The sequence below is a fragment of the Pararge aegeria genome, chromosome 18, assembly GCF_905163445.1.
Source record: "Pararge aegeria chromosome 18, ilParAegt1.1, whole genome shotgun sequence".
Lineage (NCBI taxonomy): Eukaryota > Metazoa > Arthropoda > Insecta > Lepidoptera > Nymphalidae > Pararge > Pararge aegeria.
In genome coordinates this window covers 3,243,632-3,267,457 of record NC_053197.1, presented here as the reverse complement: position 1 = coordinate 3,267,457, position 23,826 = coordinate 3,243,632, and the positions used below count along the sequence as shown (strand labels likewise).

The 23,826-nt window shown below is 34.9% G+C and overlaps 1 protein-coding gene across 1 annotated transcript in view; it reads left to right on the top strand.

Moving 5' to 3' along the window:
• LOC120631732 overlaps positions 1–23,298 on the top strand; it is a 44,729-nt gene extending 21,431 nt beyond the window's left edge. The window contains exons 4-16 of the mRNA XM_039901414.1: positions 1,339–1,543; positions 2,616–2,712; positions 4,246–4,334; positions 4,930–4,996; positions 6,210–6,366; positions 18,188–18,340; positions 19,194–19,379; positions 19,607–19,811; positions 19,994–20,054; positions 20,437–20,541; positions 21,132–21,220; positions 22,681–22,747; positions 23,233–23,298. Of these exons, the coding sequence (XP_039757348.1) occupies positions 1,339–1,543; positions 2,616–2,712; positions 4,246–4,334; positions 4,930–4,996; positions 6,210–6,366; positions 18,188–18,340; positions 19,194–19,379; positions 19,607–19,811; positions 19,994–20,054; positions 20,437–20,541; positions 21,132–21,220; positions 22,681–22,747; positions 23,233–23,298 (1,547 nt within the window). The remainder of the gene's footprint in view (positions 1–1,338; positions 1,544–2,615; positions 2,713–4,245; positions 4,335–4,929; positions 4,997–6,209; positions 6,367–18,187; positions 18,341–19,193; positions 19,380–19,606; positions 19,812–19,993; positions 20,055–20,436; positions 20,542–21,131; positions 21,221–22,680; positions 22,748–23,232) is intronic.
• Positions 23,299–23,826: the final 528 nt, after the last annotated feature.

Below are 23,826 nucleotides of genomic sequence, written 5' to 3'. Positions count from 1 at the left end.
GAAGACTTCAATTTTATACTGCCATTTGGATATGTGTATCCTTTTGATCCTGTCAAAAACTGGGTGCGATATCTACTGGTTTACGTTCTCCAATCGTGTAGTAGTAAGTAATTTAATTAAAATCTTACAATTAAAATCTAGCTTAATTTTCTATTGGCCGAAAAAAGGAAAATCTCTGTTTCTCTACTCTCTTGAGTTTACATTGTTGACGATGTGCTTCTTGTAAAGTATATTATAAATGGCGCGGTGCATATTTTCAAGTTTTTCGTGGATTATAGAAAATTAAGCATGATTGTCATCGATTTCATGGAACTACGCAAAAGAATGTTTGTTTCTATGCAGTTTTTTTATATTTTATACTAGATAGACTTGCGCTTGGCAACTATCATGCCCGATGTAAAGCAATGATGCGGTCTAAGTTGGGGCGCGCTTGCCTAGAAAATGCTTATTCACTCTTGCCTTAAAGGCACAGACAAACATTAGAGGTACGTATCCGAAACGTAGATGAAAAGCGTTTCGTGCGTGTTGCCTGTATGTCAACCACATGCGGATGCCACCGTTCACGGCGTCTCGCTGTTCTGTGGAAGAATGGTGACGGAGGAACAAGATTATGAAGTACCTGAACACACTCGCCAAAGTATATCCTGTAAAAAACCGCCAGGCAGGCAACATTCGGTCGGTGCTGGAAGTTGTTTAGTTTCGCCTCAGTAGATTCGCCTCAGGGATTCGTTACCGATGATTCTTCTGGCGCGACGATCCACCGAGTCTAAGGCTTCAGTCTGATACTTGCCAATACTTGCAGTATTGATTATTATTAAAATAGACACAACTTTTTGTCTCTTAGGCATTAAAAGTAATAATTTGATTAGGTACGCCCATATTACTAAATCCTTTTCGTTAATCCCTGATGACTAAACAGCAGACTAAACTATGTTTATGAATTATAGCTCTTAGCTCTTTGGTATAAAGTATATTTTCTTTAATAAAATAAAGTTTTGGTTAATCAGGTTTATTTATTGGTTTGTTTTAAGTAATACACTTGGTATAGTAAATCCATTTCGTTCATCTCTGATCAGTACAGACTAAACTATATGAATTATAGCTCTTAGCTCTTTTGTATAAAGTATATTTTCTTTAATAAAATAAAGTTTTGGTTAATCAGGTTTATTTATTGGTTTGTTTTAAGTAATACACTAGATATACTAAATCCATTTCGTTCATCTCTGATCAGTACAGACTAAACTATATGAATTATAGCTCTTAGCTCTCTTGTACAAAGTATATTTTTCTTTAATTAAAGTTTTGGTTAATCAGGTTTATTTATTGGTTTGTTTTAAGTAATCCATTTGGTTCACTACTACCTGGGCGCAGAGTGTTTGCTTGTGACTTTATGCTGTCAACTTAGTACGGAATTTGCTCTGCTACGGGAGGACATTCAATATCTTATACCGATGTCCGATAGAAACAGAATGCCTGAAGAATTTACTGTGGATAATAATATGACAATTGAAGCAATGATCAAAAATCACCAGGAATTAATTAAGTATTATGACTTGCTCAGATATAATTTTGCCTTTGTGTTACTGCTTTGTGTTACTGTAAAAAGGTACCGATCATCCATCCGATAGCTCTAAGGCTTGCCTTAGGTATCGGATTGATGATCGGTACCTTTTTACAGTAACACAAAGCTTACACGCATAATATGCAAATTCATATAATATATAAATAGGTACTACGACTATTACTACGACAATTTTATGAATAATATACATAAATACTTATATAAACATAAACACCCAGACACTGAAAAATATTCATGCTCATCACACAAACATTGTCGAGTTGTAGCAATCGAACCCACGGCCTTGGACTCAGAAAGCAGGGTCGCTGCCCACTGCGCCAATGGGCCGTCTTAATAAGGTATAAAAAAGTATTCGACTTGACAATTCAAGTCGAACACCTTTTTTACCTATAGGCATGCTTAGCGCACAGAATTAAGAATAAGTATACAGAATCCGTGTAGGTACAAGACTAATATTAAACAACAAAACCACTCCACTTTAGAAGTGTTTCTCGAACAGGCAGTTAGTCACTCCACTCCATTTAGCAGTTGAGAGTAATTATTTTGCCCTAATGTTCTAAACGTTTACCATAAAATGGGCAAAATTTGTGAGCTCGGAAATGTGAAGGGTTTAAGGCTATAGTCCAATGCTAGCCCAGTGCGGATTGGTGGACTCCACACACCTTTGGTAACATTATGGAGAACTCTCAAGCATGTAGGTTTTCTGATGTCCCTTGTTTCACCGTTGAAGCTAGGGATATTTTAATTGCTTAAAACCCCTAAAGTGAAATCGAAGTCCTACCCACTGAGCTATCACCGCTTTTAATGTATAATAATTTTGCTAAAATAAATGTGATTTTAACACACTGTTTAAATTATAAATTGGTAGAACAAACTTGGCCTTAGGAATCATATTACAATGGTATATTCTAAGTCCCGAAAATTACTTTTTTACCTTTCGCAGACGATATAACCTAGGTTGTTATAATGTTTGAACCTCTGTCGGTTGACAATTAATGATAAATAATAGAGCGTATCTTTATAATAATTTCAGATTGGCGCAGGCATTGAATCATATTTTTAATCGGATGGTTTTCGTAGACTTGTGGTTCTTCGCCATGATATTATGTTTTTTCGCCGTTGTTTTATCGGTAAGCAATCTTATGTACATACTTAGGAGCCATTGCCACTTAAATATTTTGAATTTAATTTGTTCTTATTATTTTCTAAGTGCCCTCTGCCGTTAAGGTTGTAATAAAAAGAAACAGAATTTAAATAACACATGAAATATTAGAAAATTTAGTAATTTTATTTCTTAATTTCGTTCCTCACACGGGAATCGAACCTTATTTCAATAAAATTTTGGTCAAATACTTAGTCAATAAAATAATGGAAATCACTTTGATTGATTTTAGATATCTCATGATGCCATAGATAAGTTTACCAATATAGTTTCAATATTTTGTCTTCTGATTCTGGTTTTCCTATTCTGCTACTACTGTGAAGTGCTGAAAGAGGAGGTGAGACTTTACATAGTTCTTAATTTACGTTTATAAGTATTTATGTGTATTATCTATACTACTCGTAGCTGACCCGTGCACCTTCGTCTGCACCAAGTCGGTTATTATGGGAAAACACGAAAAAAGTGACATTTTCTTAAAATGAATCCGAGGTAGATCGATTTATCGCCTCCGAAACCCCCTGTATACTCAATTTCATGAAATTTTGGAGCCGATTGCGATATTTCAATTATATATATATATATATATATATATATATATATATATATATATATTTATATATAGGTTATATATATATATATATATATAGGTATATATATTTATAATTGTAATATCGCAATCGGCTCAAAAAAATTTCATATATATATATATATACAAGAATTACTCGCATAAAGATATAAGAAAATTAATACGTTAAGCAGTGGGCGACGACTACTTAATAAAAATATTCATCAGTTATCTTACTACCTACAAATTGTAAAAAAAAAAAACACGGAGAAACAAAAAATGATCACAATATTAGAATAAATATAATATACAATAAACACACGGATGCACACACAAACACAGTCATACACACACTAAAGAACACTTGTTGTCATTATTGCCCCAACAGAATTTGTATGCTAAGCTGTTTTTTTTCTTAATTTTATTTTTGTTTTTATTTTCTTGTTTTATTATTAAGTTATCTTTTTTTATCTTTATTGTATTCAACCTGGAAGGAAGTGTTTTCCACGACACAGGGAATCCTAGTGTGGAAATCACTGACTTTATCTGTATTCTTTGGCTTACTATTTATGTGTTTATTTGAAGTACATAAATAACAGAAGGTATTGATTTTGCTATCCATCCTTTTAAATATTATCATCGTTCTTCATGAATGAAATGCATTCAACAATTAATGCCATGATATACTTTATTATTTTTGTATCTATTATTTATTGATTTTAATTAATTTAAAATAAAACTATTAAAAATGTATAAGAAAAAAACATCCACCCTCTGCTTGCGGGGCTTTTAAATGCCCAAGCAACCGGCGGTCAGGGCTCCAGAGTGAAGAACCTCCTCACAATACGCGCCGTTTCAAGGAGGTGCCTTCTGTACAATATAATCTTTTCTTTCTTGTAGGAGAGATAAGGTGATTAATTCTTTCAAATCTTTTAGAGTACGGGAATAGCAGACTCGGCGTATGAGAACCCATGGTATGAGGGAGAAATACGTTATCAGAAAACCATCCGATTTATCATCATGAGGTAAGACGACTCAACCTCATTCTAAAGGTTCATCGTCATCATCATCATATCAACCCATTACCGGGCCACTACAGGCTACAAGTCGCTTCCAACAACGAGAAGAGGCTAAGGCCGTAATCGACCACGCTGGCTAACTGGCATTGGTGGACGCCACACTCCTTTGGGAACATTATGGATAACTCTCAGGCATGCAGTTTCCTCACGATGTTTTCCTTCACCGTTGAAGCAAGTGATATTTGAATTGCGTGCTGGGATTTGAACTCGGCCCCTCGAAAGTCGAAGTCTTAATCACTGGGCTATCATCGTTTTTACTAAAGGTTACTTTTACCCATTTATAAAAGAGGCTAATGTCCCATCTATGAAAGAGTTGTTCTCCTTAATACTACCGTTTGGTGTCCATGCTCATCCTACATCAGTGGATGCTACTTATTGGTGAAATCCTACCCAATATATTGATAATCGAGCTCGTGGTTTCGGTAGCATATTAGCGGGTTCTTATTTTAAATACCCTTCCCTTTCCTTGTTTGTGCCAGGTACCTGGGTAAGTTTAAGTGCTGAATAATTTAATCATATTATGCTTCTTTTCAATTTACAGGGCTCAGCTTCCTTGCTATGTGACATCTATAAACTATGTACCGATAACTCTCAACACCTTTACAACAGTAAGTATTACTAAAGCACCTAGTTCAGTTAAAAAAATAAGTTGAGCTAAATTAGGTTTTAGTTCGAAACACTAATGAACATTTTAAAATTTTTATTAGTGTTTTTACCTACACTTGGAGTATAATTTCCATCGTAGAACCGATGGACGTTTAGGTCCTAGGACGCTAACACTTTACTTTATAAATTTAAAATGCATATAAAAAAATTCGGAACCGACCGGATTTGAACCTGCGACTCTCTGGCAATCGCGGCCTGAGCGCTTTCTCCAATTAAGCTACGGCTCTCTTACCGTCTATGCCGAAATTAGTATATGCCTTTCACATCAGTCTTATAGCGACTGTAGCGTCATCTAGTAGGAAACGTTGCAGTTTCGATCTACTTTTTCAAAGGTCCATATTACAATGAGACACATTTGAAACAAGAGATGACACATTGCTTTTATTTTGTTTAACACTTTAGCTTCAAAACTCGCTCGTATCGGCGACACTACTACTTCTACGGATGTCTTGATTACAGCAATCATCTCTTCGGATCAGCGGAATATCGTGATTCTTTACTAACCTCGTGCATATTCTGAAACATACCTAACGAGTTTTTTTTTATTTCAGGTAGTCAGCACTACTTGGTCTTATTTTACTTTAATGACCACTCTTTATGGAGATAATTGAAAGGGTTTCTTTGTTTTTTACTTTCATCATCACCATCATATCAACTTCCATACAAACTTATTATCCGCCCACTACAGGGCACGAGTCTCCTCTTACAAAGAAAAAGGGCTAAGGCCTTAGTCCACCACGCTGGTCTACTACGCATTGATGGACTCCACACACTTTTGAGAATAATATGAGAGAACTCTTAGGCATGTATGCCTGTTTGCTCACAATGTCTCTTTCACCGTTGAGGCTTAGAATCGTTTGTACTTTGAAGGCTTGAAAGAGTCATTGGATTGATTTGAATATTTCACACAATGTTACGTGGAATCTGTTTGTATATAGTTACTTCGATACCACAGAAGAAATACTCACAATGTTTAAGCCTCTTTTAAAATCAGAGTTCAAAATAAACTTCCAATAAAAATGTCCTTTATATTTGTACGCTATAAAACTCAACTTTATGAGGATCATTTTAAAAATTATACTCTCTCGTTTCAATTGATCGATTGGAAATTAAGCTTGTTGAAAATTAACCTTCTTTGAATAAATTTAAAACTAGGTTAATTTGGAAGATGTAATTGATATCCCCATCCAGAACGAATTAAGATGCTTTGCTAGTCTCCATGAGGACTTGACATCAAGTATGTACAGCCAGAAAAGCCCATCTATAAAAGACATTACAGATGAAATACAGGAAACTAAAACAAATAATGAGCGTAACTTAATAAATAGGTAGTTGTCTTCATTTATTAATGTAAAGCCAACCTTTTTGTACGGCTGTAAGTCCTGGACTTTAAGGCAGATAGAGAAGAAGAAGCTTTTAGTGGCAGAGAGGAAGACATTCCGAAAAAGTCCTGGGACCAACCATGTGCTATGACGGTGATCGGAGGCTGGAAGAACCAAGAGATCGAAGAACTGATGTCCGAACCCAACATTTTTGGAAAAACTAAATTTTATGGGGGAAAAGCCGATTGGCGGGAAGTGGCACATAATAGGAGCGAGTGGCAGTTTATGTGTCGGAGGCCAAGACCTTTTGGCTGAATTTTTTTCGGAATCCAATATAAAGAAACGATAATCTAAATCAAAAGATGTTATGGAGATTTATTGATTATGTTAGGGTGGAAAAGAAAATAAAAAACTTTAGGTTAACTAGGTGGTATCTTAAAGTATTGCACGAAGCTGCAGTCCAATTTCACTCCGAAGTGGGAATGTTCATGACAAGCTCTATTAACGCCTGCCTCTCGCAGAGTAATTGAATTTATTTACAACATTAGACGCGGATAATCGGCGACGGAACATTGAATGAACAAAGAATTTTCTAGAAACAATACCATGGCAGACGATATTTGTCGACTTTCAAAGCTATTGAAGCTAAGATCGTCGATCGGGAAATCGTAAAATCGAAACAAAGTCACTCCCGCTGTTTGTACGCTTAGATCTTTTGAACTAGGCTAGGGAACGAGGGATTTTATTGCAGTTTACAGTAATAGCTACAATTATTATTACAGAAACCAGTCGTCATCTTCATCATAATATCAACTCAATACCGGCCTACTACAGTTCAAGAGTCTCGTCCCACAATGAGAAGGGGTTAAGGTCACAGACCACCGCGGTCGCCCAGTGCGGGTTGGTGGACTCTACACTTGAGAATATTATAGAGATCTTTCAGACATGCAGGCTCCCTAACGATGTTTTTCTTTTGCTAAGAATGCACATAACTTAGAAAAGTTAGAGGTGCGTGCTGGGATTCAAACTCGCCTCTTCAAAAGTGAAGTCGAAGTGCTACCCACTGGGCTAAAACCACTTCACGTAAACCAGTAGACATGCATAATACCAGAGAAGAGCAAATAAATTCAATGATTTTAAATGTGATGTCGTAACAAACATATTTTCGAGAGAGATTAACGGAATTGTATTATTAATCACTACATACATTGCAATAACATTTTCCAACGATTTCAAGAATTGCACGCCTCATAAGCGAAGCGTTGAGGTTGTGCTCTACTCTCGACATTTCAAAAAAAGCAGTTTTCTCGAAACTGAAATTGATTTTTTGTTATTTATATTGCACTTACAGGTTAATTTGAGTACACTAATATCAAGTCAAATAATTTGTCAGGCACATAAAATACATTTCAATAACAATTTTTTTGTTTAACATAGTAAATAATAACATTAAACATAATCTTTTCTGGACGTCCGTGTATGGACGGGTGTATGTGGCATCAAAATTGGTCGAAAAAATGATCGTATCGGAATAATTTGTTTTTAATTATCTAAAGTAACACACGACATAATTTCTTAGTTAATATGAGCGTTCAATTCACTGTCGTTAAATTTCCATGTAATTATTCTAGCTAATATTAATTGTAACTTTCAATGTGCAATCATTATGACATTTCCGTGTCTTGTTTACAAAAAATGAATAATAATTAATATGAAAAAAAAAAATTGTAATGAGCATTGAAAGTTTCAGTTAAAAAAAATTCAATTTTATTGTGAAAACATGAGATTATGAGGCGTGCACTTTTGGATTTTTCAAATTTTTTTATCTTTTAAACAAAATATTGTTATCGACTAATATCTAGTTACAGTTGATTCTGATTTTACTGTAAGTTTCTAGTTGTATATGTTGCTTCATATAAAAAAAATGATATAAACATCATTGATTTTTTTTCCTGTCTGGCACATTGGTGAATGCTGGGTGATCCCGGGTTAGATTCCCGGCGGAGGAAGTTATAATTTTTAAATTTTCTGTAGTCTGGTCTGGGAGGGAGGCTTCGGCCGTGGCTAGTTAGCACACTTTCGATATAAACATATTGCCAAGCGTAGAAACTGATTGGGAGAAAGGGTTTAATATAACTTAACAGATTAATCCCTACCGTCTTAGACTGCATCATCTCTTACCACTAGATGATATCAGTCAAGGGCTAAGTTTTGGATAAATAAATAAATATACCACGACAATACCAGATTGCCATCTAGCCCCAAAGTGAGCCTAGCTTGTGTTATGAGTACTATGAGAACTGATGAATAATTTTATGAATAACTAATAAATTCACTGACGTAAGTGCATAAATACGCATAAAATATAGATAAACAACCAGACACTGAAATATATTCATGTTCATCACAGAAATATTTTCCAGTTGTGGGAATCGAACCCACGGCCTTGGACTCAGAAAGCAGGGTCGCTGCCTACTGCGCCAATCGCCTGTCAAAGATATAAATATATAGAAGTATAGTAAATAAAGAAATTATTTATTTCTAGCCATTACAGTTAGTTAAGGCTGTCCATTTTTTGAAAACTGAGATATACGTTATTTAAAATTATTATATTTTTCTTAGTTAAGTATCCTTACTAGTCCTTACTAATAGTATAAATGTAAAAGTATGTTTGTTTGTTTGCTTGTTAATTTTTTTGTTTCTCCTTACTTGCACTCTGGAGACGCAACTGCCGCAACTGTCCACCTTCAAAAGGCAAGACTGTAAAAGCTTGTTAACTTGTAATTTTTTGACGGCCGAGTGGCGCAGTGGGCAGCGACCCTGCTTTCTTAGTCCACGACCTTGGGTTCGATTCCCACAACTGGAAAATGTTTGTGTGATGAACATGAATGTTTTTCAGTGTCTGGGTGTTTATCTGTATATTATAAGTATTTATGTGTATTATATTCATAACAAAATATTCATCAGCAGTACCCATAACACATGCTACGCTTACTTTGGGGCTACATGGCGATGTGTGTATTTTTATTAAAAAATCAAAACAAAATTAATTTAGGCGTCTTTGCGTTAGGCAGAGTGGGTGCAAGGAAACCGGGAATCGTGGACTACCCTAAGCAGGTCCTCGACCTATACTTAAACGACGAGCACGGTTTACCGGCACAGTACACATCCACTGGCAACATGAATAGACCCTCCGGGATCCGACGGGCGCAGCAGCAGCAATCACGATTTCACAAATATCCAGGGACTGTTATGCGCCGACGGACATAATCATCATACGTCGATATAAAATTGAGGCGGCGCTCGCGTTACATCGCTTATACAAAAAATGAAAACCGAAATGATACTTTACAGGCTTTAGAAGTACTTTATGTACTGTCTCTGAGACTTATCTGTGAAACTGAAAACGTATTAGTTTTCGAGTAAACCACTGTCATAGTTTTTACTGAAAGAAATCAGATATCCTACCATCACGTGCAAAAGTAACATCAAGTGACCCCTGTCACTTTAGGGAGTATTGTAGTCATACCCCTAATTGGTTTCTACGTGACAACGCACCGGAACACTAAGCTGAGCGGTACGTCTTTGTCGGTAGGGTGGTAACTAGCCTCGGCCAACGCCTCCCACCAGTCACGACCAGAGAAAATTCAGAAATTATAAATTCTTAAATTTCCTCTCCTTTAATCGAACACGCGCTCACCGTTGAAAGGACAGAGGCTAATTATTATCCCAGAAAAATCAACCGCGACACGGGATTTGTAAAAAACCGTAATAACACAACCGACATATTCAATTCTATTGCGATCTAAGTTATTCACAGGGCCTAGAATATAAAACACCGTAAGCTGCTTTTACGATTCCCTCTGTTGCAAGTCAAAGTCGAGAAACTGGAACAGAATAAGTGATTGCCAGGGGAAACAATCGGCTTAGGCATACATCCAAATATTTACGTGGAGAAGCAACCAATTCGGGTCATATCCTATAAGAGACCAGAGCCCGTTTGGAACCCTCGTAGCTTTAGTTTTAAGTTGACGAATTTAGTTATCGCCATCAACACACTTCTATGTCATATCTCACATGTAATGTACGCCTCAAAAGTGCCATCTATGTGCCTATTTGAATAAAGAAATATTTAACTTTGACTTTGACTTTAAAAGCAGGGGATGGAAAGCAGGGGATTGATGTTTATTGACTCAAATTTTCATTTGATCTCGCTTCGTTTGTTGCTTTATTCCACTAGCAAGCTCGCTTCGTAAAGATTTAAGCTGTCTAGTTTTAAACCATATTAATATTATAAAAAGCTTCAATGAGTGTTATAGTTTAAAAGTAAGTTAGTAAGTTGGGTCCAAGTCATTTTAGTTTAAACTAGTTAAGGAGACAACAGAGGTTTTCTCTTGCTTAGAAAAGCAGATAACTGAGTCTCCCTCAGGCATATATGAAAAAAAATTTAGTAAGGGGTCGCACAATGTACTATTAAACCAAAAATATAATAAAAAATCTAATTCTAATTATATCAACTTGGTTCACCAAAATATTCAATGTATTAGAGGAAAAGACTTAGAGATTGAACTATTTTTAAATGATTTTAATATTAGCATTTTATGTATAACTGAGCACTGGTTGAAAACCAATGAATATTTGTTTAATTTTGGTAACCACCAGGTTGGTAGTTCGTTCACCAGGGTTACAGCGATTCATGGAGGCTCTTTAATTTTATTAAATAAAAATTTAAAATTTAAAAACAGAAACGATATTGTTAGCCTTTCTGTTGAACGGACAATAGAGCTAGCCTCGGTTGAACTAGAGCAATTTATAATTGTTACTGTTTATAGGCCACCCTTGTCAAACTTTGAACTTTTTGAAAAGGTAATGGATGAAGTGTTATTTAAAATATCAAAGTGTAATAAAAAGTTAATAATATGCGGAGATTTTAATGTAAACATTTTAGAAAATAACTCTTTAAGTATCAAGTTATTGAATTTATTTAAAACTTACAATCTATCAAATATGTTCATGGAGCCCACAAGAATAACTGCTACTAGCGCCACCTGTTTGGATAACATCTTTACAAATATAATTCCTATAAGCAAAAATATTATTAGTAAATTAGACTCTGATCATTGTGGTCAAATTATTCAATTTGAAAATGTGAAGAAAAATGTTTCTAAACGTAAAATAACATTTGTTCCTGTAACATCCAACCGCATAGAGAAAATGAGAATTAGCCTAGTAAATGACCTCCCATTCCTACCCTCAGGGGCGACTCCAAATGCAATGTACAGCTCCTTTTTCAATACCTTTAATAGACTATTTCATTCTATATTTACTAGTAAGTCGGTTGTGATTACTGATACATTAAATTTTAGTGAGTGGGCGACAGTTGAACTTCATAAAAATAGGCAAAAGCTGTACGAATTGTATGCTGAACGTCAATTTAACACTGGTGATAAGTTTGGGGATTATGTTAAATTGTTTTCCAAGAATTTTAAACGCGCTTGCTACTTAGAAAAGACGCGATACATCAAAAATAAAATAAAAAATAGCAGCAATGCAATCAAAACTACTTGGAACATAATTAATGAGGAGACGGGAAGAGTAACACCACGAAATATTAACTTTAAACTTAATGTAGATAATAAAGCCTTAACAACAGATTTCGAGGTGGCTACTGCTTTTGAAACCTTCTTTACCAACATTCCCGTCTCCACAACAGAATCATTAAACTCTTCACCAGATATGGCTCTCTCTCTATTAAAGGAAAATGTGCCTAAGTGTAACCATTCTTTTAAATTCACGCATGTTAGTGGCTCTGACGTTATTAAAGCCTTTAAATTATTAATTAATAAAATAAACAAATGATCTGTGGGGCATTTCCGTAAACGTTGTCAAATCATTAATTGATATTGTTGCACCCGATTTAGCTTTAATATTTAATAATTGTATAGATTGTGGTGTGTTTCCTGACTTAATGAAACTTAGTAAAATAGTTCCATTGTTTAAATCGGGTAGTACTTCTGACCCCACTAACTTTAGACCAGTATCCGTACTACCCACTTTCAGTAAAATCTTTGAAAAACTCATTTTAAATCAATTACTTTACCATTTTCATAAGTATAATTTACTTCATATAAAGCAATTTGGTTTCACACGGGGTCGCTCAACAATCGACGCAGGTGTTGAGCTAATACAAAACATATTTGAAGCCTGGGAGGAGTCACGTGATGCACTTGGTGTGTTCTGTGACTTATCTAAGGCGTTTGATTGTGTTCAACACGAAACGTTAGTTAGGAAACTACACCACTATGGAATTCAGGGTGTAGCTCTAGACTTAATGAGTAACTATCTACGCGATAGAATTCAGAAAGTCGACGTGAATGGAAAACGGTCTAATGGATCAGTTATGAAAATAGGTGTCCCACAGGGGTCTATATTAGGACCATTTCTGTTCCTTATTTACATTAATGACCTTCCTTACCTTGCCAAGGACAAACACGGGATAGTTCTGTTTGCCGATGATACATCACTGACTTTTAAAATAAATCGACGGGAACTAGCTTTTGACGACGTAAACAACTCTCTCGCTAAAGTGGTACAGTGGTTTAAAGCTAATAATTTGGTTCTTAACGGAAAAAAACCAAGTGTATAAATTTCACTTTACCTATGTTAAACACGTGAAAACCACTGTACTACTTAATAATGAGGAACTGAAACTGGAGGATATGACAGTTTTTCTAGGAATAACGTTAGATTCTAAACTTCAATGGGGCCCTCATGTAAATAATTTATCGAACAGGCTTAGTTCTGCTGCCTATGCGGTAAAGAAGATACGCCATATGACCGACGTAGAAACTGCGAGACTGGTATATTTTAGTTACTTTCACAGCATTATGTCATATGGAATTTTACTTTGGGGTAATGCTGCTGATATTAGCACTATTTTCGTGCTGCAGAAGAGGGCTGTTCGTTCTATCTATAAAATGGGTCCGAGAGAGTTATTGAGAGATAAATTTAAAGATTTTAAAATAATGACAGTGTATAGTCAGTACATATTTGAAAATTTAATGTACGTTCATAAAAACATTTCTAAATTTAAGAAAAAATGTGACTGCAATAATTTAAACATTAGAAGTAAGAATAAACTTACAGTGCAATATACTAGGTTACATAAAATTCATAATTCGTTTAAAGGAAATTGCATACAATTCTACAATAAACTACCAATTGTCATCTTGGAGATGTCTCTTAAAAAGTTCAAAGTTTGTATTAAACTTAAGCTTATAGAAAAGTCCTATTATAGTATAAAGGACTACGTAAACGATAAAAAAGCTTGGGTGTAAATTATTGCTCTAACCAGGTTGCTCTTCTAATAATTTAAAATGACATTGTGAGATGGTGATAACAAAAAAAAAAAAAACACCCGGCTAAGTTTGTTGTGGGCTTCTTCTTAGACCAGGACGCGTTTGGAACCCTCGTAGCTTTAGTTTTAAGTTTACGAATATCGTTATCGCCATCATCTCACTACCGTGTGGTTCTTATGTACGCATCAAAAGTGCCACCTGTGGGCCTACTTGAATAAAGATATTTTTGACTTTGACTTTGACTTTGGTCAACTGCAGATATATCTTGCATCCTACATATGGGATACTTATTCAGGATGCAAGATATATCAATACTTGTTATTGATTTGACTGGCGCAGATGTGAGTACTGTGGTTTTAAGTTTGAGGTCCCGGGTTCGATTCCCGGCAGGGAAAATTTTGGAATATATCATTTCAATTTTTTTTGTGGGCTGGTCTGGTGGGAGGCTTCGGCCGTGGCTAGTTACCACCCTGCCGACAAAGACGTGCCGCTATGTTATGCAGTGTGACGGTATGATGTCGCGTAGAAACTGATTAGGGGTATGGGTTAAATATAACTGCCATACTCCCTAACAGGTTAGCCCGCTACCATCTTAGACTACATCATCACTTACCACCAGGTGGGATTGCAGTCAAGGGCCAACTTGTAGTGTAATAAAATAAAATAAACTTTATAACAGTAAAAATATAATTTCAGCATATGAATCTCAAAATATTAGTCCTTAGTAGATCTTTAGACAGCCGGTTGGCCCAGTGGGCAGCGACCCTGCTTTCTGCGCCCACGGACGTGGGTTCGATTCCCATAACTTTAAAAATGTTTTTGTGATGAACATGAATGTTTTTCAGGGTCTGAGTGTTTAGTATTATAAGTATTTATTTGTATTGTATTCATAAAAATATTCATCCGCTTTCTTAGTGCACATAACACGAGCTATACTTACTTAGGGGCCAGATGGCGATGTGTGTATTGTCTTAGTATATTTATTTAGCTTAAGTAGAATATTATCGTTGTCTCAACTAATGGATATATTATGTAGAATTTATTGGGAAATGTTAAAAAATAAACAATGCCTTTAAAATTTTTCACATGTATAAATAATTCAGCACGATCCACTTTCAATTTTGCCTCTATTGTATTTTTATATGCCATTTCATTTTCAAACAACAAATTGTACAGAAAAAAGTACACGCTCCGTTAATCTGTTCATTCCATATTCACAAAGGCTGTATCGGTTTGTAATTTGCAATGATGAAAAACCGCGTGAAAATAACACACACACAACGGTTGGGGGCTGATTTTTATATAAGCAATCATGTATTTTTGATAAAACGACTTTAAAGATAAGGCTGAAGCTATAGCGTCGAGGTTCCGTCTAGTATACTCCCTGCATTTGCTGACATACTTAGTTTTTATAGTAATACTAGCTGTTGCCCGCGACTTCATCTGCGTTTGATTTTGTTTTTAAAGTATTCAGTATCGCTAAGCCTTAAATGAGTATAGTAGTACATGTTATATATATATATATATATATATATATATATATATATATATATAACATGTGAGTTGTGACTGTCAATTAATCATAGACAAATAATTTACAATAAAATAAAATTGCGACTGTAATTAAAGACCTAAGCTATCCTATCTCTTAAGTTGGACCAGACTGCTCACGGTGTGCCAATTTAATTTAAAATCGATTAAGTAGTTTAGGAGTCCATCGCGGACAAACATCGTGACAGGAGATTTATATATATTAAGATTTGACAGACCAAGCAGATGGCCCTGATAATAAGTTTATTTTTATGGTTGTAGAGCAAGCGAAGAAAATATCATGCGCTCGGTTGACTGAAATCACACCTGATGGTGGCCATGATGATAATGCAGCCTTTTCACTCTTGATTTAAAATAAGTACTGGGGAAAATGAAAGTTGGAAGGGCATTCCAGATCCTTGCGGTGCGAATCAGAAAAGAAGATGCAAAGCGCTTCGTACACGTCCATGGTATTTCAACCACGTATAGATGCAGATCATTACGGTGCGATAATTAAAAGGTGAGGGGGAACAAGATCAAACAGTTCTTGAGCACACTCTACGAAACTCTTATAGAATAAAAGGCAGGCAGTCTTGCGACGATGCTGCAAGCTATTAGGTTTTTTATTGCTTAGGTCACTGATGAGCCTTCTAGAAGGCGATCCACTGAATCCAAGCTGATAATTTTCAGAGCAATCGCATAAATGTGAGCAGTACTCCATGCACAATCGAACCTGATCTTGTTACAAGGTGAGAAGCTGTTCAGGCGCGAAGTACTGCTTGACCTTATTGATGCCAGGATTCTTGCCTGCTGTTTAAGACCATTGTATTTAAACAGAGCGACACTTCGCAGGGCATCCAAGGAACTTACTGCAATATGTCGCCCTGGCCCATTAAGGCCTACGTGATGTGCTTCATTTACCTGTACTAACACCGGCAAAAATGCCCTTCAGACCAGAAAACAGCGCTGCAGCAATGTGTGGCTGAAATAAGCATGGCGGTAAAACTTTCCCGGACGAGTTCTGTCACAAAAAGCTCTACTACCTACTTCTGGCTCAACGATTGAACTGGTGGTTCATCGAAGTATATGGATTTCGGTCTTTTAAGTTTTAGGTGGTTTTTTCTTTATCTAAGATATCCCAGGTCTATCAAAGCTTCAAGTTATTTTAGAGTACCACATACGTGAAATACCTTGTACTTTAAAATACATTTTTAAACATGAGCCTTGCATTATTTAGTTAAGTCGTATCGCGACATAATTAAGAAGGCTTTTATGCTCCAGAAATAGTAGTTAGGTATATGATAAACACCAGATAATTTGGCTACAGGAAATATTTTATGTAGAAAAAAAAACTGGTTTGGACGTAAAAATATACTTTAAAGTGTTTAGAAAAACGAATTTATTGTTGCTCTCGGTCATTATAACTAAAGCCTGATAATAATAAATATTACCTAAGTCCGTATTAGAGCTAGAATCTCTCTCTTATAAGATAGACCAGTATCGGTATGATTAGAATTAGGCTAATGAAAGTTAATATACTATAACGATAGAAGTTCAAAGTTTACTTAATAGTGTTTGAATCTGATTTCTAAAAACCAAATATTTTAAAACGGGACAAAATAGAAGGAATTTATTTCATCAAACGGATCTTCGAAAACGATTACGTAACATAAAAAAGGACACGCCGTTTCACTTCACAGCGAGCAAACAAATGTCCCGATCGAAAAAAATGGACGCTATGAAAGATTTCCCTCCCGAGTTCACCAAACCTTTCGTCATCTCCTTCAATTATATTAAGAGTTGCAATATTAATTTTTTTGATGACAACGTGCCTTTTTGGCAAAAGTACTGGCGCTTTACTATTATGATTGTAATGGTGATTTTTAATTTAATCTCTATGTGGATTTACATGTTCCGTGTATTGGGGTCGATCGGGAATGATGCTCGTATTTCCGATATAGCATTCATGGCATCTGTCTGCGTAGTCGGCCTTCAAAGTAAGTTTAAATTATGGCAATTTTTCATTGATTATCTTCATGACCATCAACTTATGTTGCCCGCTACAGGGCACGGGTCTCCTCACAGAATGAGAAGGGTTTAGGCCGTAGGTCCCAAGCTGGCCAAGTGCGGATTGGTAGACTTCACGCTGGTTCACACTTCAATCAGGTTTCCTCACGATTTTTTCCTTCACCGTTTAAAGCAAGTGATATTTAAATTACTTCTATTAAAAACACACATAACTCCGAAAAGTTATTAAAATATATAATATATAAAAGCCAGGGCTGGAACTCAGTCTCCACAAGAGAAAATTCAATGTCTTATTAATTTTTACATATTTTGTTGTATATATATATATACCAAAATGGAAAAGCCATTCAATGCAACCTCCTGAATTCTCTTTTTGTGACGTTCCCCTCGCCAGCGCTGGTTTTAATTTGGAGCTCTTGGGTTTCGATACCCATCAGGGACTATATAAAAATTTATGATTTCTGGAATTTCTGGTCTTAAAAAATAATTATATTATTATTGCTAATTCGAAACTTAAAACAAAATTAAATGGACATAAAATAAAACAAAATTAAATGCACATGGACCCTACTAATATATTTTTATCAGGAAATATTATAGTAACATATTAAAGCAATGGAAATATATTTACTGTTTTTTAATATAGTTTTTAAATGACTTTGTCAGCCCCTAAATATTTCTTTAAAATCGCTTCCTGGGTTCTGAACTAATTTTTTTTAATCATAACACAAATTTATCTGTGTATTTCTTGGTTTGTGCATGACAATATTTTTCTTTATAAACTCACAAGATGATAAATGGTAGTAGGTACGGTTCATATGTTGCTTTTAAAACAAAAACACTACTATATAAGTAATATCTAGGATAGATAATTGATAATCTCATAATATTTTAGGTATTTTAAAAGCAGTTGTACTTCTTCCCAAAAAGAAAGATATTGAAAACCTTATAAAAGGTTTAGCTATGATATGGAAGACTGATAATCTGAATCATCTTCAAGTTAAGCAGAAAAATCGTCGCCTAAAGCAGTTAAACTTCGGTCAATCAGGTAACGGTTTAAGAATAATAAGAGCAATGTCAATTTCAACATTGTACAAAATGCTGATATAAAAATTATAATGTAACTCTCAATAACCTTAAGGGACAGATATTATAATTATAATAACGAATGTAATGAGTAGCAGATCAATTAATATCACAATATACTCATAGTACTCAGATTCGCTATGCCGTCAAAATTTTATCTGTATAATTTTATACATATGCGATTAAAGTGCCCTTAAATTTAATATCTCTTTAGGTCCGACCGACGCGCGGCGGCGAGAAAAGACGTCGCGACTGTTCACACTGCCGGCGACGACTCGCTTTGCTAGTTTTGTTTCTGAGCGACGAGTTTTCAGCAATAAAGTCGCTCAGCGATACGCGTTCAGCGACGCTCGCTCGATCTTTTCTTTACAGTGCGGCATTTAAAGTAGACGTATGAATAGCAATAACGTATGGATGGCGCTAGAAAACGCTTGCACACTCGCTTAAAGCTCGGCGACAAAACTATCGAAACTACACACTCGCGTCCCGTTGATCGCTATCGTTTATAGTTTCTAGTTCTACTTGTTTCTCCGACGATGAACGTTTTAAGCAAGAGTTGTAAATTTTTACATCAACTATAGTTAATAAGGTTTTATATAAATTATAATGTAATTAAGAAACAGCGGAATAGATAATCCTAAGTTTGATGTCCAGTTCAAACCGTATCATCGGGATGAAATGGAAATAGGTACTTAATGTCCGTCTGAACATACTTAAATATAAAACGTTTTTAACACTTCATATCTGTGGTATGATTATGATACTTCACTGTAATTAAATAAGTATGACACTTCACTGTAATTCTATTTTTTCAGTTTTTTACTGGGGCACCACAATTGCTATAATTCAAAATCTTGTTCCTCAGTTGATATTAACAGTATTAGGGAAAATTCGCCAGCCAGACTACAAATTTATACTGCCACTCGGTTATGTGTATCCTTTTGATCCTGTCATGAACTGGGGGCGATATCTACTTGTGTACGTTTTCCAGACTTACACTCGTGAGTATTAGGAACTTAATAAATTACTCAAATAATCCTATGAATTCTCCGCATTCTAGCATTCTAAAAAAAAATTTTTAAATGTGGAAACAATATTTATGGCAACGTATTGTTGACATAACTCGTACCAAGATTTGTGTAATCGTTTCTTTTTCGTAAATGTTGGTTCTAGCAGTTTAGTTTAAAAAAACGTTTTATATTGTTTGAATAGTCTTGGTTTGTTCAAGTGCTTCGCTTGCTGTTCTTCTATCTGGGCATACACTGTTTGCTCATAACGTTATGCTCCCAACTTAGTACGGAGTTTGCTCTTTTACGGGAGGACATAAAAAATGCTTCCCCGATGCCAAATAAAAGCAAAATGAGTGAAGAAACAAACGTGGATAAAAGTATTACAATTGAAATAATTGTAAAACAACACCAAGAACTAATTAAGTAAGTATTGATAACCCTTTTTATCTTCATCATCATAGCCTATTAGAATCCCAGAGCTGTGTGACCAAATTACATTTACTTTTAGCTATCTTACTGAATAAATAACGAATGGTGCTTTAATTTGGCGAAAGTCCTATTCGTAGAAAATAGCACATCATTTACAACTTTTTCATTTATTACAGACTGGCGCAGTTACTGAATTATATTTTCAATCGAATGGTTTTTATTGACTTTTGTTTCTACGCAATTATTATAAGTTTTTTTGCTGTTATTTTATCTGTAAGTAACCTTATTTTATTTTAATTTATTTTATGCAATTAAGCAAATACAAGAAGATAAAATAACATACATTTATAATAAATAATACGGGAACAGTATAATATCCTTAATAATTTCCACTCGTGATAAAAATTATTAATGTAAATAAAGAAAAGAAAAGGTCCTAATCAAATCCCTTGAAAGACCCCGTCATCTTATTCTGTCCTATTCTTACCATAAATCTACCGAATTCAGTACTACCAGTAGCTTTTTAAAAAATAGCACTTTTAACTTCAAACAACAGAAAATGTTTAAATTGAAAAATATAAAATTTGGATGATAAAAATGGATTGTTTATTAATTTAAGGTATCTCATGATGCTCTAGATAAGTTCACCAATATAGTGACTATATTAGCCCTTCTGGTTATGGTTTACCTATTCTGCTACTACTGCGAAATGCTGAAAGAGGAGGTGACTAGTTATTTTATTATCTTTACTATTTTGTATTTTGTGCCAATGAAGTTAAAGAATCTATTTGTGTTAGTTTACAGTTTTTGAAAAAATTATAACTTACACCATTCAGATTCTCCAGCTTTTCGCGGACTATAGCAAATTAAGCTTAATTTTCATAATATATTTTTTTCCGCAAAGTAACGCCTGTTTCTATCCAATATTATACAGTTTAAATTAAAGCAACATACTTACATATTATAGTAAAAAGATGTGAGTCCTTTTAAGGCCTGACTTACAAAACTTAAACGTTTTAGTTTAGTCCTACCAGCCATCTCGATTGAGGTGTGCTTGTGTTCCTACTACTGCGAAAAACTGATATAGAAAGTGAAGCCACCGGTTATTTATTTATCTAAACTTTTTGTCAGTTTCTCTGATTTATTTCCTATTTGGTTGTAGTTATCTACCCATATAAGTCTTGTAAATTTTGACAAGACAACAGAATCGTTTTTCTATTTGATTTAACCAACTTACAAAAAAGGAAGAGGTTCTCAATTCAGTTGTATTTTTTTACTTAATGTGGTGTACATTATAGGCGTTCATTATTGTAGAGTGCGGGAATAGCAGAATCTGCGTATGAAAACCTATGGTACGACGGTGGAACACACTATCATAAGACTATCGGATTTATTATCATGAGGTAAAGTACCAAGCCCATTTTTGCAGGTGAAGTTTCCTTTTAAAAGTAGAAGTAGAAATTGAGTAAAGAGAGAGAGAAATTAGAGTAGAAATTGAATAAAAATTACACGGAATTAAAGATAATGCGACCAGTTGTACTTTCAAATTTCATCATCATCATCATCATCATAGCCTATAACAGTCCACTGCTGGACTAAAAGCCTCCCAACGAGATGGGTTGCCCATAGTCACTACGCTGGACGAGTTGGTGATCGTAAATAGAAATAGTTAATTTGTATAGATAACGCGGGAATTATGGTTAAACCTAATATGCCGATGCTTGAGCTTGCTGCGTGAGCTTCCGACTCAGACTCATCAACGTCATCATCATCTCAACCGATTGACATCCACTTCTAGCCATAGGTCTTCTGTAGAGAATTCCAAAATCCACGGTCGTGGGCTGCTTGTTTCTAGCGGCTCTGTGACTTGTTTGATTCGTCTATCTTTGGAGGTCCACCTACGCTAAGTTTATCGGTGTGAAGTCGTGGTTTCAAGCACCTTGGGACCTCAACGTCCATCCGTTCTTCGAGCTATGTGCCCTTCCCATGACGATATCAGTTTGGCGACTAGTTGACCTATGTGAGGAGCTCTACGTTATCGACTCAAAAATAAGAAGATCCGTAGAAGATCCAGAGTTACCTAGCAGCATAGCTCAACTTGAATAATAAATTCCAAAATTTCGCTATTTCCTTCAATGTGATAATAATCTTTCCTGTCTTAAAACAAGCAATAATTAATAATTAATTTCTGAGCAAACCATTTTATTGGATACCCATCTTATGAGAATGCATAAAGGACAATTGAACTACCACCTTTGAGGGTCCGCCATATTACATTTGTCACTACAAAAACTGCAATCCAATCCAAAAGTGTATGCAAAATTTCAGCTCCGTTTGTTAAGAAGAGCTGTTTTAAAATTCTATTGCAAAAAATAACTAATAAACATTGGAAGGTAAATAAATCTTTGGAAAAGCCTAATTACCTAGTTTCTTCATAAATATTGCCAGCAGTTCTGCATTAAAGAGTTCTTTGTAAAATAAACGTTTTAAAACGAAACATGGTTGGTACGAAAAGATATTGGAAACCCATGAAACCTAAGCGTAGTGCTTTGTAGGTTTTACAACTTTGTGTTCTTTATTATTACAATCTACGCTGTAGACGGAATTGTAACATTATTTTAACCTAAACATTCGTTTATATCTGAGAATTGGATGCAACGACTTATCAGTTACTTTGTTCTTGTAAGCTTAAGTATACTACATTTTTACTCAAAAAAATATCACTGTTACTTTAAATAAATAAGTCTATTGTATTATCAATAAGTTGAATTGTTGAATAGCGATGACGCTTGTGTTCATGAGCTTCGGCGTAGGTATTTGTTGCGAAAATAAGATAATCTAAACATATGTTTGCAATTTCCAGAGCACAGAATCCTTGCTACGTGATGTCTTTAAACTATGCACCAATAACTCTTAACACTTTCACAAAGGTAAGCGTGACTTTTAAGGGATATTTTTTTTACTAAATACTTATGAAAAAACTAGCTGTTTTTCGCGACTTCGTCTGCGTTTGTTTTTGTTTTTTGATGTGCCATTGAATTTAGTTGAAGTTCTAAAAAAATGTTAAATATTCAGTATAGCTAAGCTTACATGATGGGTTTGCTGCTGTCCGCTGAGGAGTTCTGTCCTCTTTCTCGAACCACAGTTTGGGCGAAATTAAACACATTATATAGTACAAAAATAATTGTTTAAATAGATTATAATTTGTCGCAGTTATGGTGTTAAATGCCAAACACTTTCATCCCCTCTCCCAAAGGAACCAAGCTTAATGTCGGGATAAAAAGTATCCTTATTATACTTCTTACACTTCCAAGAATATGTGTACAAAGTTTCATTTATAATATTAGTAGGGATAGGGATAGGGATAGGGATATTCAATAAAAACATTTATTAACAAATTTTCCATTTGTTTTAGGTAGTCAGCACAACTTGGTCTTACTTTTCTTTAGCGACAACAATGTGCGGAACTGACAAAGAGTAGTGATGCAGGCGTGTGAAGTATAATGGAAATGCCTTTCTTTAATTTGAGTTATATAAAAGAGTAGGTATTTCATATATTTAAGGCATATTGTATAAAGTACACGAGCTAGTCCGCTGCAAAGTTCCGTCAGCTCACCAATGTAAACGCGCGTCCACTTTTCTTGTACTAATTACTAATGAAGATATTCTAAATAAGGACTTCAAAGTGAGGATCAAATGTCATATACATACTTTTATTAAATTTATGTAGTTCTTTACAAAGAAAAAAATGATTAGTTAATAAATAATTCGAAATTCAAATAACACTCCACTAGAAAAGTTCATACGCAATTTCAATACGCGACAAAAAAAAAATACCTGATTGAGAATGCTTTCAATCAGTTAATGATTTTTATGATATTATAGAGCATCCCCAATAAAATCGGTTTTTATACTATACTATTACCTACTTACGAGTAAGTATTATTATGTCTAAGGAATTCACGTAATTGTTAAATTTTAAAAATGGCTGCGCTTGCGCTGGCTGCGT